Source organism: Stegostoma tigrinum, chromosome 13 (genome assembly GCF_030684315.1).
Source record: "Stegostoma tigrinum isolate sSteTig4 chromosome 13, sSteTig4.hap1, whole genome shotgun sequence".
NCBI classification, from domain to species: domain Eukaryota; kingdom Metazoa; phylum Chordata; class Chondrichthyes; order Orectolobiformes; family Stegostomatidae; genus Stegostoma; species Stegostoma tigrinum.
Window position 1 is genome coordinate 73,228,528 of NC_081366.1, and position 18,734 is coordinate 73,247,261.

The window sequence follows — 18,734 nt, forward strand, 5'->3', positions numbered from 1 at the left end:
GGCATCATCAGAGGAGCAGGGAAGCTGGCGTTTCAGGTCTGTACCCTTCTTCAGGAAAAAAAACTTTTTTTTAGGACAATTGGTCATTGTTTAGATTCCAGATGTTTTAAATTGAATTCAAATTCCACCATCTGCCATGGCGGGATTCAAACCGGAGGCCCCCAGAACATTCACCGGGTCTCTCAATTAACGTTCCAGTGATAACACCACTCGGCCGTTGCCTCCTCTCCGATGATGAGCTTTAATGTGATGGGTTGCAAGGACAAGATTGCCCATGTTGGGTACATGGCTGGAAATGGAATAATGAATGATTTACCAAATTAGTAGTAATTCACCTGGCACCAGCTTATGGCATCCAGGAAGCAAGCCCAGAACCAGGCAATTATTGCTACTAGCTGATCGTAGTTAGGATTTTAAAGAAACTTTTCTCTCCCCCAAAGTCCCTTTCTTGCTCACAAATGCAATTGTTTTACATCAATTACACATTCAATCTGTCCCATGTGTTTTTCTCATAAAATCTTATTGTTGGCAACAGCATGGCTTTCTGCTCACAGGCCCACAACACAGGTGATGCTCCCCAGGCAGACAAAGAGAGGAGGCTATCTAAAGGATTCAAGGCTCTGCCGAAAAATGGCTCACGACATGGATTCCAAGTTGGCAAGTATGCAAATCCCTCGCACTATTTGTTTATTTAAAGTGAGCACAGCAATCCCTCTTATGGTTTGCTTATTTAAAGAGACAGCACATATTGCATTCAGAATAGAACAGAACCTGTCATACCAGTTTACTGCCTCTTAACGTTAGTGTCACATTGTTGATTCCAATTCATTTCACTAGTTTTAATAGGCCTTGCTTAAATTATGCTACTTTAAATAAAACCAAATTAATTGTACACAGTCTTGACAGCGACTCTTCTTTCAACATAACTGGTTTCCAGCATGTTGAGCTGTTATTTATACAGATTTGAAATAAATGCTGTTCAAATATGATTGTCTTAGGCTGTGGCTGGGGACATTTGTGGATGCACAGAGCACATTCACTTTGCACAGGCAACAGTATGGTGTATCTGTCAGCAGCATTACAGACAGGATTTTCCATTGTCCGTGGAGGAAGTATTAGACAGCAGGAGGGTGCAGAAAAGTCACACATTGAGAAAACGTCATTGGTTCATGGTGTGGTCAAAACACGGACAGATTTTCAAAGAGAGAGCAGGAGGGGAGAGCTGGCAAGGCACGCAGCTCCAAATAATTGCTTGCCAGAGTTCACTAGGACAACGGGGAGCAAATTATTGAATTTTCAAATGTCAAGCAGGAGGAACACTGAAGGGCTGGAGCACACTGCAGCGAAAATATGATGAAGCAAAATCAGATAAGCTGGAATTTTGTTTGTGGCAAAGTTGTCAGCCATTCCCACCAGTGGAATGGGAAATCCAATAGACAAAGGCACATGACAATTAAAAATTCCAAACTGGTAGCTGCGGATTGGCTAACCATGCCAGCCAAACAGAAAGGAGTTTGGCTACATGGCAACGTGGAATGTGGGGAAACTTTCACGTGACACAGATCTCCCTGTGAGACCCCACTGATGCGTCCAACAAATGGTCTTCTGTTTACCCCCATCTAAAGCCACAAAGTAGCATGGGCATGCTCTGGGGCTGTACATTGCAGCAGGAGAACATGTAAAAGAAGTTTGCATTGACAATACGCTGGCTGTACTGCACAAGTCTGAAGGCATCACACTAAGCGATGCAAGTTTCTCCTCATCTAACATCCAACATTTTACAACATCTTTTACTGTATGAGGTCAGACCATTATAAAGCCAGGGCAAATTGAAAATAAAGAAACATTTTTCACCTCCTTGCCATGTCACAGTGTTTTCATTTGGGTTTTATAACAGAGTTTTTGCAGGCAAATTTAAGTATCATAGGAACCTCTTGGATTTACTGAAGCTCGGCTTGGCATAAATTTGTGGGCAGGCCCTTGTGATTTGACGTATTAGGATTTTATTACAACTGTCGGGATCACTGTGAGGTGCGGGGTTCATTACAGCTCGCGAAAGGTTTGTGTCCTTCCTGAGATCAGTGCCATCTGTATGTCACTACAAAAATGAAAGAGCCTTTTGTCATTAAATACCAGAATCCAGAGGTGAAATATTTCAAACCAAACTCCAGAACAGGGCTTTCCTGCAACTTCCAAAATAACTTATCTGGACTCAAAAGTACTCCAGGAGCCTCTGAAATCTTTTATGAATCTCGATCTGAGAAATGGCCATTGTACTGTTTCCTTGTATCATCCATGCCTTGGAATCATCTTCCTAATGTTTTCAACTGCAATGAATAAAAGATGTGACAGGTCGGCTAATCCCACTCTCACACATAGAACATAGAGCTGTACAGCACAGAGCAGAGCCTTCAGTCCAACTTGTCCATGCTGACCAGATGTTCTAAATTAATCTAGTCCCATTTGCCAGCATTTGGGCCATATCCCTCTAACCCTTTCCTATTCATAAACCCATCCAGCTGCCTTTTAAATGTTGTAATTGTGCCAGCCTCCACCACGCCCTCTGGCAGCTCATTCCATACATGTATGACCTCCTGTGTGAAAAAAGTTACTTCTCAGATCTATTTTAAATCTCTCCATTTTACCTTAAACCTATACACTCCTAGTTTTGGACTCCCCAACAATCTTAAAAAGACCTTGTCTATTCACCCTATCTATGCCCTTCATGATTTTATAAGCCTCTATCAGATCATCCTTCGGCCTCCTGCGCTCCAGGGAAAAATCTCCAGCCTATTCATACAGCTCAAATCCTCCAACACCGGCGACGTCCTTGTAGATGTTTTCTGAATCATTTGAAGTTTAACAATATTTTTCCTGAAGCAGGAAGACCAGAACCGAACACAGTATTCCAATAGTAGCCCAAGCAAAGTCCTGTACAGGGGCAACATGACCTCCCAACTCCGAGACTCAATGTATTGACCAATAAAAGCAAGAGTAACAAATGCCTTCTTTACTACCCTGTCTACCTGTGACTCCACTTTCAAAGGAACTATGAACCTGTACGCCAAGATCTCTTTGTTCAACAACACTCCCCAGGGCCTTACCATTAAGTGTATAAGTACTGTCAAATCTGCCTGATCAAATGTAACATGTCATATTTATCTAAATTGCAGTGATACTTTGGCCAACATCTATCTCTCAACCAACGTTACAACAATATATTGCTTGGTGATTACTCATTGTTGCTCTGTGGAATTTCCTCCATTACAACAATGATTCCCATTTCAATAAGTGATCCATTAGCCATGGAGTAGTTTGAGTCAACAAAGTCTGTTCAAGACGCTGTAGACAAAAAGTCTTTGCAAAAGACTGCACCTTAACTGAAGTGGATACGCATTTTACCTTCTCCCATCTCTGGTGCAACTTGTTAAAACAAAACTTAAGTGCATTGTAAAACCAGTGGATTCAATCTCTTCCCAAATTCTGACACACCCTTTCTCTTGACGCAAATCAAGTTGCTATGTGAACTGGTGGAATTTAGGAAGAAGGTTATTTATTTAAATCCAAACCTGATGTGCTTGTTGCAGGAGTTCCATTCTCTCCTGCAGGATTTGGCAGTCATATTCCCTGCTCTTTCTTAGCATCTGACGTCTTAGTTTCTCCACAGCGATTCGCAAGTCGTCCTTTTGCTTCTCAGTCAGTGACTCGCCGAGTTTAATGACTGTATCCTGCTGTAATGCATTGTACAGGGTGGCTTCCAGCTCCTGGATATGCTGAAAGAACAAATTTGGAACATAAAATTATCAAAAGAAGGCAAATTAATTTACAGAAAGACTGAAATTTAGGGGGCTTGACACAAAATTTCCTGAGCAAAGCAATTTGTGCAGCTAATTGGTACTTGTCTGTATTATGATGTATTCTTTGTAGTATTTCCCTCTTTCAGTATCTTCAACATTATCTCCCTTGTATCTCATTAAACCAACTCACCTTCATGTACCAATATGGTAAGTGATTGTCATTGGCGAACTTTGTTCCTGGGGACGGTCATAGTTGAGCTCAATTTTGTGTTTGGCCAATATTTGCGCAGACTTTTCAATGGCAGATGTTGAGCTATACCTTTAGTGGGTGTGGTGATTTTTCCTGTACCGTGATGAAAGGTGTGGATTTCCACATATCAAAGTTATTTTTGATTAGAGGTCCCGACCTGAAACGTCGACTTTCCTGCTCCTCTGATGCTGCCCGACCGGCTGTGTTTCTCCTGCTCGACATTTCATCAGCTAGTGGCATAAGCGAATTGGGTTCTTTTTCATGAAGGTGTTCAATAATTAATAGGTCACTCTCTCAGAGGTATGATTTTAACCTATTGTATGTCAGAGAGTACATGCTTGAAGGCCTCCTGGGTACTGAGTTAGAGTTATACAACACGGAATCAGCCACATCAGTACAACCGCTCCATGTTGACCATTGTCCCCAACTAAACATGTCCTACCTGCTTGTGCTTGGCCCAGAGCCCTCCAAACCTTTCCTATTCAAGTGCTTATCCAAATGTTTTTTAAACATTGTACTTGAAACCACGTCCACCACTTCCTCTGGAATTTCATTCCACACACGAACCCCACTCTGTGTAAAAAAGCCACCTCCTTGTGTACTTTTTAAAATCTCTCTCTTTTCACCTTAAAAATATGCCCCTAGTCTTGAAATCCTCCATCCTTGGGAAAAGACACCCGCCACTCACCCTATCTATACCAGTCATGATTTTACAAACCTCTAATGAGATCACCCCTCAAATTCCTGTGCTCCAGTGAAAAAGATCCAACCTCTCGCTGTAACGGAAAACTTCCTTTCCCAGCAATATCCTGGTAAATCTTTTCTGAGACCTCTCCAGCATCTAAATATCCTTAATATAACAGAACAACCAGAGCTACACACACAATACACCAGAAAAGGCTTCACCAACCTCGTGTACAACCTCAACATTATGCTCCAACTCCATTACTCAAAGATTTGAGCAACTAAGGCAAGCATGCTAAATGCTTCCCTAACCATCCTGTCTACATGTGGCACAGGCTTCAAAGAATTATGCATCTGAACCCTGTGTTAAAGGAAGTTTGTTTGCATTGTGGTGTTTTGCGACAGGAGAGAGATAAGTTGAACTATTTCAACTTGAACCAAAACAAAGTCGCTGGAGAGGCTCAGCAGGTCTGGCAGCATCTGTGAAGAAAATAAACAGAGTTAACATTTCAGGTCTAGTGACCCTTCCTCTGAGCTGAACTTGATTTTGAAATTAGAGTTATCGAGGATGAATTTTAGCTTAGAAAATTCTGATATAGGAAGTCTTTCAGTTCGAAGCAGACCTGGTTGGGTTAAGATACAGGTGTATTTTCTTCCATTTAAGAAAAAAATGATGGTGCAGAACAGTTAAGGTATAATTTGTCTTAGTGCAAGGGTTGCAGTTTGTGGAACTCCCAGACCAGATGTGTTTTCTTAGAATTCTGTTGTTTATTAAATAACCGAGCAAGTTTAAGCTCTCAGTGGTGTGAGTCGTCGAGTCGAGGGAAAAGACCTTGCAGTTCACAGGACCAGATCTGAAAATAAGCAGTCAAGGAAGCCTACAGATGAGATACAGAAAGAACATTTCCATGGATTTTGATTCACTGTAAAAGTAGTGGTGTTTCAGAGTAGATGGGATTTTGTTTTGCTGGATGTTTGAAACCTCCCAAACTGTGTTATTTTTAGAGAAGTTTGTTTGCTTTTTAATTTTCTTTCATTATCAACTTCTGTTTCATTGTTAAAACCAAATCTGTCACCTGGCATGCTTATTGTTTCAGTGAAACACTGGCATGTTAAATTAAAGGAAAGAAGAAGATCTATTAAGACAGATTTAATTCTCGGAGCTGACTTGTTCAGTCATAAAACCAGGCCCATCACTGTTTGCTCAGAGTTGCTCCCTCTGACATCTGATATTCTTGCATGGGTCCTGACGAGTTCGGGACTACGATCTTCAACAGCACCCCTCCCTTTTCAGCAAAACTCCAGCTTCTGTGTGAACAAGCAACTATTTCTAATGAAAGTTTTGTCGCTACCATAATGTGACCTCTGTATACCCTAGTGAACAAACCTATGGATATTATAATGAGATCTCTGTAGAGAACGAAATTCCTTTATATAGAACAACGCCGTATATTAGATAATTAGCCCTTCCGGGTAATGTATATTGCGATTATTTACCATGTATGCTTGATCCAGGGCTTGTTTCCTATAATCTAACTCTTCCTCCAGGTAACCTTTTTGTTTGCAGAACATATCCTGCAAGAAAAGTAAAAATGATTTTTATTTACATTCTCCTGATCCAGAGAATTCTGTAACCACATGATTGCTGCACTGCATTCCCATCTTTTCTGGAAAAGTAAGTTTAAAGTGTTTCTGCTCACTCAGGTCATCTTTAAGTTTTCCAGGCGGCAGCCTCTTGTTTTCAGACAAACAACCAAAGAAAGGACAAAATTACTGCAGATGATGGAATCTGAAGTGCAAACAAAAAATGTTGGCGATCACAGCGGGTCAGGCAGCATCCATGGAGAGAGAGCAAGCTAACACTTCAAATCTAGATGACTCTTCATCAGAGCCCTGAGATCTTCTGATGAAGAGTCATCTTGATGTAAAACGTTAGCTTGCTTTCTCACCGTGGAAACAACCAAAGATAATGAACAGGCCCAGAGGTCAGCTAGATGCAAAGCTGTTTAATTGGCCTCCTGTTTAATTGGAGTCAGACCTGAGCTTTCAACATGTCTGTCATGTGAAAGCGATATGGCTAGTCCTATCCCCAGTGGCTCTGACTTCAATAATCATGAAGTGCCTTCAGAGGCTGGCCATGGCCCACATCAGCTCCAGTCTTCCATTCTGCCTTGATCCCCTACAGTTTGCCTACCAACATAACAGGCCCATGGCGGATGACATATCCCTAGCCCTGCACTCATTCCTGGAACATCTGCACAACAAAGATACCTATGTCAGACTCCTGCTCATTGACTACAGCTCCACCTTCAACACCATTATCCCCTCCAGACTGATCTCAAAACTCTGTGACCTTGGTCTCAGCTCCGCCCTTTGCAACTGGATCCTCAGCTTTCTGACACACAGACCGCGTTCAGTGAGGACAGATACCTGCGCCTCTTCCACAATAACACTCAACATTGGAGGCCCCCCCACCCAGGGATGTGTCCTCAGTCCCTTACTGTACTCCCTGTACACCCGTGACTACGTTTCCAAATTCCAAATGAATACCATCTACAAGTTTGTTGACAACAACACCACAGTAGGACGGAAATCTAACAACGACAAGTCATGCTCCAGAGGGGAGACAGAGGGCTTGGTGACGTGGTGCAATGAAAACAATCTGTCTCTCAACGTCAGCAAAACTAAAGAACTGATTATCGACTTCAGAAAGAAAGGAGGACAACACGCACCCCCATCTACATCAATGAAACTGAAGTTGAGAAGATGAACAGCATCAAGTTCCTCGGAGCGACGATAACCAATGACTTGTCCTGGACTTCCTCCGTAAATGTGACAGACAAGAAGCCACAAAAACACCTCTTCTTCCTCAGGTGGCTCAGGAAGTTTGCCATGTCCATAAAGTCCCTCACCAACTCTTACAGATGCACCCAAAAGCATACTGTCCAGGTGCATAACGGGCTGGTGTGGCAACTGCTCTGCCCAGGACCTTAAGAAACTACAGAATGTTGTGTGCACAGCCCTGACCATCACAGAATTTCCATCCATCCAACCTTCCAACCATTGTTTCCATTTACATGGCTCGCTGCTGCAGAAAGCAGCCAACATCAAAGGCCCATCGCACCCTGGTAATGACATCCTACAAACTCTACCATCAGGTAAAAGACACAGATGCTGAATACATGCACGAGCAGGTTCAGGAACAACTTCTTTCTGGCTGTTATCAGACTGTTGAATGGATTCTAACCTCAAATAACGTAACCTGCAAGCCTCTAAGGCTTTTTGATCTGTACATCCTTTGCTTGCTGTAATCTGCCTGTACGACTCGCAAATAAAACTTTTCACTGTATTTTGGTACCCGTGACAATAAAATCAAAATCAAGTGTTTATATAAGCAGAGTTAACATCACCAAAGATACAGGCACCATCCCTTCACTTGGGATTGGCACTAGCCAAGGTACATTAGTGTTAGTAAAAATAGTCATCGAGGTGGAACAGATGAGGTTAAAAGCCCAAGATTCCTACTTCTGGCCATTATTATCCAACACCCACCACCCTGAGGGAATGCCTGATGAAATCTGCGAAGATAAAGAGGTGCTCAGTGAAGCCAAGGCCGGGCTCATTTCAAAAGAACCACAAGGTGAATGGCCCATTCACAGACAAGGTCCACTCAGGTAAGGTAGGGAAAATGTACCACTCTCGGGAAACCAGACTAGAAAGGAAGATCATTTAGTTTTTAACACAAGCCACTATTCGTAGCAGACATAGGCTAATCCTGGGCACACAGTTCTCTGGGCCTGCTTCTCTTTTTAAATCCAGAAATGTTATCATACTCAACTATTTTTTCCCCAACACTACATCAGTGGTATTAGGGTTTTTTTCAAAAAAAATTAACCAATTTCCAATCAACCTGCTTAGAGATGCTATTTCATAACATCAGAGTAGGTAGGACTTGAACCCAGACCTCCCGGCTCAAAGGTAGGCACACTATCATCGAGTACCACAAGAGCACTCCCTTGTGTCTGCTTTAACGAGTTTACTTTTTTAATTTAACCTATTTTTCCGAACCAACCAATTCAGAGGTGTAATTAAATGCCTCTGGAGCAGGTGGGCCTTCAGCCAGGGCAGCTTAGGGGCAGGGTCACTACCGCTGTGCCACACTAGGGCTCTGTGACTGTGGGCTCAGATGATGAGTTCCATTTTGGCAGGCCATTCCCTATTACCAAGGGAACTCAGGCCCAATGAGCTCAGGGAGATTAATTAGTCATTCCCCAAGAATGTTGAAGTGGTTATCCCTCTCTCTCTCTCACACACACACACACACACACACACACACACACACACACACACACACACACACACACACATAGATACACATAGGCACACAGATACATATTGACCCATACATGTACATATAACAAACAGACCCACATACACATACTGATATACACAAACCCACACAGATACATACACAAACACGCAGACCCACAATGACACACCCCCACACACACCCACACCCCCACACACACAGACACATACAGATACACATAGGCACACAGATACATATCGACCCATACATGTACATATAACAAACAGACCCACATACACATACTGATACATACAAACCCACACAGATACATACACAAACATGCAGGCCCACAATGACACACCCACACACACACCCACACCCCGACACACACCCACACACACAGACACATACAGATATACATAGGCACACAGATACATATCGACCCATACATGTACATATAACAAACAGACCCACATACACATACTGATACATACAAACCCACACAGATACATACACAAACACGCAGGCCCACAATGACCCACACACACACACACCCACATCCACACCAGCACGCGCACACACACACCCACACGCACACAAGCACGCACACACACACCCACACACACACACGCACACAAAGCACGCACACGCACACACACACACACAAAGCACGCACACACACACACCCACACACACACACACACACACACAAAGCACGCGCGCGCACACACACATACACACACACACACACACACACACACACACACACACACACACACACCCCGTCACAAGCACGCACACAAATTCTTTTAAGTATTGTGGCTTTGGCAGAATATTTCGACATTAACAATCGGCAAAGTTTCAAGTTGCTCATCCAGTCTCAGGAAGAATTGTATTTCGTACCATCTCAATCTCCAAATCTATCATCTTCTGGTGTAGTGCAGCCTCAGTACCTTCGATCTGCTGTAGCCACTAGAAAATGAGAAAAAAAAATATTATTTTACGTTAATTCCAGGTCACAAAACAAGTCCACACTCCGTGGCCAGCACATTCATGATTATCGAGATCTTGAAATAAGCTTTCAAATAATTTATTTTACACCTCCTTGTTCCATCACTTGATTTACTGGCTTGTTTTGCATGAAACGGGGGAAAAATGAACTCAATTTGAAAACCCAAAACAAGAGGCCCAAAGTTGCTGCTCAAAGCTTTGACAAATTTGGTTATATCTTAGGTTTCTTCTGGCAAATAACTGATCATTTCCCTTCAGATAATTTTCTTAAGGCTAGATCATGTGATATTATGATTAAACAGTGTTTAATTCAGGCTTTGTATGGTATTTAAAATAAGTACTGTTTAACATCATATTCAGAAAAGATCCATAAATCATTCTGTTGTGAGGCAACAGATTCCAATCTCGTGTATATATTTTTTAGAAAGGTTATATAACACATGCTTATCCTTATGCAAGTTCCTTAGATAACTATGAATGAATGTACAGTCCCGGTTCCAATTTTGAAAGAGAAGAACGGGATACATCAAGGAATATGCATTGCCTCATGTTATTGATGATAAGTCATTATTGTTAGCTTTACTGGAATAGGAATGCATAGTCTAAGCAGACATAATATTTTTACATATTTTCCTGAACTGTGCACCCCAGGAGATCTCCAGAGTTGAGTCTGGTCACGAAGACAGCACTGCATCACAAAACCAATGGAAGACAGTCAGACCTCCATTGCCTCTGATAGCTGGCTTCTACCATCTGCTGCTCCTAGGCACATTTATGCATCCCAGGGAACTCCAAGCACAAAATGGGCCAAGAGGACTGATTGCAAATTGTGCAGCATTTAACAGAGTGCTGAAGCCAAGAGATGATGCCAGTGGGAATTTAGCCCCAATGAGAAAAGAAATACTGCTTTTTATTTTCAACACCAAATGCATAAACTATATGGAGTTGAGATGGTAGCCATTACTGAGACAGGGCTACAAGCCAGTCAGGACTAGAAACCAAATACACAGGCTATAATGTGAACAGGAAAGATTGGGAAAATGCTAGAGTGGAACAAGTGTTCTTTATGATTAAATATTAATTCACCAAAATAAGACACAACAGTACAAAAACAGCAAGGTCACTTTTGACCGAGTGCAGCATCAAGAAGCCTAAGCAAAACTGGAATCGATAGGATTCAGAGGGCAAACTCTCCGCTAGTTGGAGTCAAACATGGCACACAGAAAGATGGTTGTGGTTGTTCGATGTCAGCCATTTCAGCTCCAGGACAACTCTGCAGGAGTACCACAGGGTAGTGTCCTAGGCCCAAGCATCATCAGCTGCTGTATCAGTGTCCCTTCCCTCCAACATAACGTCAGAAGTGGGGATGTTGGCCGATGATCGCACAATGTGCAGCTCCATTCGTGACTCCTCAGGTACTGAAGCAGCCCAAGTTCTAACGCCACAAAATCTGAACAATATCCAGGCTTGGGCTAGCAGGTGGCAAATAGCATTCGCACCACAAAAAGGCCAGATGATGACCATCATCAATAAGACACAATCTAACTACTATTCAATGGTGTTACTAAATTCCCTGCCATCAAATCCTCAGGCATCAATGATCAGAAACTCAGCTGGACTTGCCACATAAACACAGCGGCTACAAGGGCAGATCAGAGGCTGGGAATCCTGCAGCAAGTAACTCACCTCCTGACTCCCCAAAGCCTGTCCACCATCTACAAGGCACAAATCAGAAGTGTGATGGAATACTCCCCACTTGCCCGGATGGGTGCAGCCCCAACAACACTCAAGAAGCTCGACACCATCCAGGACAAACCATCCATTCCCTCCACCACTGACACTCAGTCGCAGCAGTGTGTACTATCAACAAGATGCACTGTAGAAATTCACCAAAGTTCCTCAGACAGCACCTTCCAAACCCACAACTGCTTCCATCCAGAAGGACAAGGGCAGCAGTTACATGAAGCACCACTCCCTGCAAGTTTCCCTCTAAGCCATTTGCCATTCTGATTTAGAAATATATTACTGTTCCTTCAGTGTGGCTGGGTCAAGGTCCTGGAATTCCCTCCATGAAGGCATTGTGGATTTACCCACAGAACATGGATTTTAGTGGTTCAAGAACGCAACTCACAGCCGCCTTCTCAACAGCAACTCAGGACGGGCAACAAATGCTGACCAGCCAGCGACACACATATCCTGGGTATAAGTTATGTAAAAAAGTAAACAGGTAGTGTAGTCTTTGTGGGCTGACTAAAGAAATAGAAATGGACTTAAGAGTGTAGGAGCTGTGCACAGGCTGCATAACAATTACTATGAAATAACCAAGTGTGGAGCTGGATGAACACAGCAGATCAAGCAGCATCTTAGGAGCACAAAAGCTGACGTTTCAGGCCTAACACCCTTCATCAAAAAAGGGGGAGGGGGAGACGGTTCTGAAATAAATTGGGAGGGGGTACATAGATCGAAGATGGATAGGGGAGAAGATAAGTGGAGAGGAGACAGAACCGTCAAAGAGGCAGGGATGGGGCCAATAAAGGTGAGTGTAGGTGGGGAGGTAAGGAGATTAGATTAGATTCGATTCCCTACAGAGTGGAAACAGGCCCTTCGGCCCAACAACTCCATACCGCCCATTAAAGCATCCCACCCAGACCCATCCCCCCATAACCCACACACCCCTGAACACTGCAGGCAATTTAGCATGGCCGATCCACCTAGCCTGCACATCTTTGGAATGTGGGAGGAAACCAGAGCACCCGGAGGAAACCCACATAGACACGGGAGGAATGTGCAAACTCCACACAGACAATCACCCGAGGCTGGGATCGAACCTGGGTCCCTGGTGCTGTGAGGCTGCAGTGCTAACCACTGAGCCACCGTGCCGTCCCAGAGGGGATAGGTCAGTCTGGGGAGGATGGACGGGTCGGGGGGGCGGGATGAGTTTGGTAGGTAGGAAATGGAGGTGTGGCTTGAGGTGGGAGGAGGGGATAGGTGAGAGGAGCAACAGGTTAGGGAGGCAGGGACGAACTGGGCTGGTTTTGGGATGCAGTGGGGGGAGGGGAGATTTTGAAGCTGGTGAAATCCACATTGATACCATTGGGCTGCAGGGTTCCCAAGTGGAATAGGAGTTGCTGTTCCTGTAACCTACAGGTGGCATCATTATGGCACTGCAGGGGGCTCAGGATGGACGTGCTGGCTAAGGAATGGGAAGGGGAGTTGAAATGGTTCGCGACTGGGAGGTGCAGTTGTTTATTGCGAACCAAACATAGGTGTTCTGCAAAGCAGTCCCCAAGCCTCCGCTTGGTTTCCCCGATGTAGAGGCAGCCACACCGGGTGCAGCGGATGTAGTATACCACACTGGTGGATGTGCAGATGCAAGTTCCATTGTTTAATTTTTAAACTGAGATTAAATGATTTTTGTTACCCATTTAAGAGACTGCTGGACATGTATATGGTCACAGAAATTTGAGGGTGCATACATGAGGATCAATGGTCGGCACAACATTGTGGGCTGAAGGGCCTGTTCTGTGCTGTACTGTTCTATGTTCTAAATGGCAAGAGATGTGGAGCTCACGCAGATATATTGGAGTGAGGCCGCAGATCATTCGTGGTCTGCAAAAATTTTAGAACAGGCTCAATGGGCTCAATGGAGTTCTCCAGCTCCTATTCATTTATAAAGGAGGACTACGAAACAAAAAGCAGCCTCTATGTCTTGACCTTCCCTTCAGAACTACCTTGACGGTAGATTTGGTACTAATCCCACGGGAGGTTTGACAGCCAGATGAGAAACACTGTTTTACTACCCAAAGCGTAGATTTGCTCCCTCACCTTGTAACAATGGGGCTGTACTTACTACAGGCATTGTACAGAAGCCAAAGAAATTACAAGTTAATGCAGCTGAATTGGGGAGGCGATGGCGTAGTGGTATTATCGCTGGACTGTTAATCCAGTGATCCAGATCACGTTCTGGGGACTTGCGTTCAAATCCTACCATGGCAGATGGTGGAATCTGAGTTCAACTAAAATATTTGGAAGTAAGAATCTAATGATGACCACAAATCCATTGTCGATTATTGGAAAGACCCACCTGGTTCACTAATGTCCTTTAGGGAAGGAAACTGACATCCTTACCTGGTCTGGCCTACATGTGACTCCAGACCCACAGCAATGCAGTTGACTCTTAACTGCCCTCTGGGCAATTAGAGATGGGCAATAAATGCTGGCCTGGGCAGTGTCGCCCTCATCCCGTGAATGAATAAAGGAAAAAAAAAGTTGGGGGTGACAGCCAGATCCTGACATCAGTAAGTGTTGTCCCTCTTCCATGCCTGAGGCTAGGGAATATCAAACCCCAAGAGTGAAGAGGAACATTTTCCCTCTTTTCAGCAGATCTGGCAGCATCTGTGAAGGAGAAAACAGAGTTAACGTTTTGGGTCCGGTGACACTTCCTCAAAACTGAGTTCTGAGGAATAGTCACTGGACCCGAAATGTTAACTCTGTTTTTTCCTCCACAGATGCTGTCAGACCTGCTGAGCTTTCCCAGCAACATTGTTTTTGTTCCTGATTTACAGCCCCCTGCATTTCATTTGGATTTTATTTACCCTATTTTGTTTTATTCCCATTGCCTTCAATTATTCTGCAGTCCATCAGAACTATCTTTTCAATATTAAACAAATAGAACTTTATTAAAAGGCTGAAATAGTGAGGAAGATTAATTTGGCAAGTGTTCTCTTCTGGAGCAAGGCTGAGGAAGAAATTGAATGAGCAGCAATACACTAAGACAAATACCAAAACTAAGCAGACAGGTCAAGTAAATTGAGACTATAATGACAGATAGCAGGAAATGCAGATGCTGAAGAATCTGCGATAACAAGGTATAGAGCTAGATGAACACAGCAGGCCAAACAGCAGCATCAGAGGAGCAGGAAGGCTGGCATTTCGGACCCAGACTCCTCTTCAGGAATGGTACAATGAAGCTATAATGACCCTTTTATATGTTAAGGAAAAATGAATTCAGTGGTTGAAAACGCTAATTAAATTTTTTAAAAGATTGAAAGCACATTCCGGTGACTTAGGAATACAATCAACTGCGGCTGCAAATTTATATTACTCCACCTTTTATATTTCATAAACCATTAAAATAGAAATAACCTGTCTAAAAGCAACACCAAGAACAGGGGCCTTGGAAGAATAAGAATGGAGACCATCTCCTAACTTATTAACATTCAGTTAGATACTTGACTATGTGGGAACAAACCAATAAATGCTTGGACAACTAGAACATGACTGAATGAGATATTTCCAGACATTAGCTTATGGTGCTACAAATGAAATGCACTGGCCATGATCTTATTTGGTTCACAGAGCAATTGGAAACAGAAGGTCAGTTGAAATGCCAGCCTCCAGAGCTTCAAGCATCTGCTTCCTCTACTGAATGAGACAAGGAACTCATATGATATAACAATGCCATGAGTAGTTCCTTCCTTCTCATTCTGCCTCAGTGCAGGCTGCAAGTCTTCAGCCCTATCTGCTGATGTTAATTATCAAAGTACCATGGGGAAATCATCTTAAACAAAATTCAAACCAATAAATGAAAGCAGCAGCAAATTCAGTTTGAAGACATTGAAGATATATATACCTTTAGCTTTACTGGGCTCTACGTTACTTAATCTGTTGCTCCACTCTGCAATAATGTGATGCCTTGTGAACGCCAAGCAAGTGTGTGAAAGTCAAAGTGATTTTTTTAAAAAATTTTTGGAGTGGGTTAAATATAATAAAATGTTTTTTTATAACCTCAGGAAAAACTGCATTTCATGGTCACAAACACATCAATAGTTAAAACATTCACTCATTTGGCAAGTCCATTCTTTTTAAACAAAAGAAAACTGATGCAATTAAATAAGGAGAGGGAAAAGAGGGGAGCTATTTGGCTGTTCCTCATCTGATAGTAACAGGCAGCACCACCTCAAATAACAACATGGCAATGAGATATGGTGGCCTAAGTTCAATTTTAAAGAGTGAGAAGTTCAGATAAATGTCAAAATGTTTTTCTCGATGTAACACAGAAAGGATTGTCAGAAAGGGTAATGGAGGCAAGAACAGTGGAGGCATTTAACACCTGGAGGGTACAGTAAGTCCTTTCACTTCATTGAGTGGCACAGCCTTTTCTTATCTATCGGTCAAGTGATCTTATGTCATTTAATGCCTGATACAAACAAGCACGCAAAACAAGTGATAATGTGATTGACATCAAAGTGTCATATGAAGTTTTAGCAAATGCTGTTTCATAAAGGGTGACTTGACCTGCCCGAATCCCTCAATTGGAAAAGAATGAAGGGGAAGTGGGAGTGGGCACTGAGGCATGAAAAGTTGTGCCATTCCTTAGTAATAATTTCCTAAATAGATAAGAACAGATGGGGTCAGCTTGGAGTAAGGCATTGGTTAAAGTAGTTAATACCATTAATGTTGGTTTTAAATTTTTTTACCTTACTCCAATGTCAATCCTTTAACAATGTCTGGTTCCTAACTTATTTTATAAACTTTGTAAAATAATGCCTTTTATTCCTCTGTTGCATCCAAGATTTGTACCCACAATGTTGCAGACATTGTAAAAGGCTTTCACTGTACACCTACAATAGAGTACACATGCTAATAAAGAATATTCTATTCTATAAAGCATATTCTATATTCTATTCTATCGTCCCTAACCATTCTGGTAAAACCAAATTCTTTGCAGATATTCTTTACATTGGACACTTATATTTTGTATATATGTCTTACTCATGAGGATTTGAGTACAGGCGCAGGAATGTCTTGCCGCAGCTGTACAGGGCCTCTGGGAGACCACACTTGCAGTACAGTGTGCAGTTCTGGCTTGTTTACCCAAGAAACGGTATACTTGCCACAGAGTGTGTGGTTCACCATACTGATTCCTGCAGTGGCAAAGCTGTCATAGGAGCCTGTATTCAGTACAATCCAGAAGGATTAGAGAGGATATCAGTGTATATATTTCTGACAGAGCTGGGCAGACCAGATGCAGGCATGGTATCCCCCGCTTTGGTAGGTTGGTGGGGGTGGTGGTGGGGTGTCTAGAATACAGAGTCATGGGCTCAGGGTACGGGGTGGGGGGGGGGATAATTTAGGATTCAGATGGTTCTCTCAGAGGGTGGTGAAATCTGAGGAATTCTCCACTGCGGAAATCTGTGGAGGCCGAGCCACTGAATATATTTAACAAAAAAAAGTAGAATCCTAGACGCCGAAGACATCATTAGGAAGATGAGTCACAATGCCAAAATATTTACAGATATTTTGAACATTTTATTCCAAATCAACATTTATTTTTATATAGAAAGAGCAAACACTGAGTGCAAATGCACTGACTGTCTGGCAAGATCCAGTGTGAAGTTGATAGAATATTGCAGCAGCAAGAAGAGGTAATGAAGTGGACAATTAACCCCCATCTCAGCAGAAAGTCACCTTTCATAAACACATGTTTTATCCTCCAAAAATAAGGGGAAACAAAAGGGTTAAAAAAACCTGCAACATTAGTCTGTGTGCCACTGGCCAGACATTCTGGAGTCTGGTCTAGAGCGCTCCGAATGCCACAGTGTTGACAGCAGCCATTTTAAACACCCCTGCGTGGCAGTAAAGAGGGAGGAAAACTCTCTCTCTCTCTCTCTCTCTCACACATACACACACACACACACACACACACACACACACACACACACACAGTTGGAATGCGGTCACTGTCAAAACGCATCAGAACATCAGAATGTCTGCCAATCCAAAAGAGACCAAAAATCTTGAAATCAATTGCCTCAGCAACCAATGACAATGCTATAGATGTCACCTGATAGCAGGCACTTCATCATCTATGTGCCTGTCATGAAACATTCAGAGACTGATCTGTACATGTTAACATTTTTAGTTGAAGAGAATCCTGACAGTATGGAAACAGGCCATTCAACCCATTGAATTCATACCAACCCTTGCAAACTGCATCCTGTCCAGACCCACCTCTTCCACCCCTATCCTGTATCTTTCAAAGCTAACCCACTCAACCTATACATCCCTGATACTACGGGGCAATTTACCACGTGTAATCCACATAACCTGCACATTTTTGGACTGTGGGAGGAAACCGGAGCACCCGGAGGAAACCCACGCAGACACCGGGAGAATATGCAAACTCCACACAGACAGGCACCTGGGGACGGAATTGAACCTAGGTCCCCGGCACAGAGAGGTGACAGTGCTAACCACTGAGCCACCGTGCTGCCTAAGACTGGCTCTTGTTTCTACTCCACGTGTATTTATTATTATTTCTTCTCATGTTTTAATTAATAAGCTCACTTTTTTTTTGTTAATCCAAGAAAACCCAGTTGAAGTGGGTCTGTTTTAAAATATAACTTTGTTTGGGTCTGATACCTATAAAGGAAAGGGATACTTTCCAAATCAACTTTGTTGCTACCAAGGGACCGGTGACTAACCAAGAACAACAGACTTAACTGGGAATTTAACAATTCCGGGTGTCCCGTCTGAACCTGAAAAATAAGTAGGAACCTTGCCCAGGATCTGGTTGTAACCTAAAGGTTGGGATAAAGGATCAGCCATGATCATACTGAATGGTGGAGAAGACTTGATGGGCTGAATGACTATCCTGATCACATTTTCTATGTTCCCTTTT

General features: G+C 43.0%; 1 protein-coding gene across 1 annotated transcript in view; it reads right to left on the reverse strand.

Moving 5' to 3' along the window:
- LOC125458353 (janus kinase and microtubule-interacting protein 2-like) overlaps positions 1 to 18,734 on the reverse strand; it is a 252,037-nt gene that overhangs the window by 15,008 nt on the left and 218,295 nt on the right. The window contains 3 exon segments of the mRNA XM_059650780.1: positions 3,570 to 3,773; positions 6,229 to 6,306; positions 9,944 to 10,012. Coding sequence (XP_059506763.1) covers positions 3,570 to 3,773; positions 6,229 to 6,306; positions 9,944 to 10,012 — 351 coding nt within the window.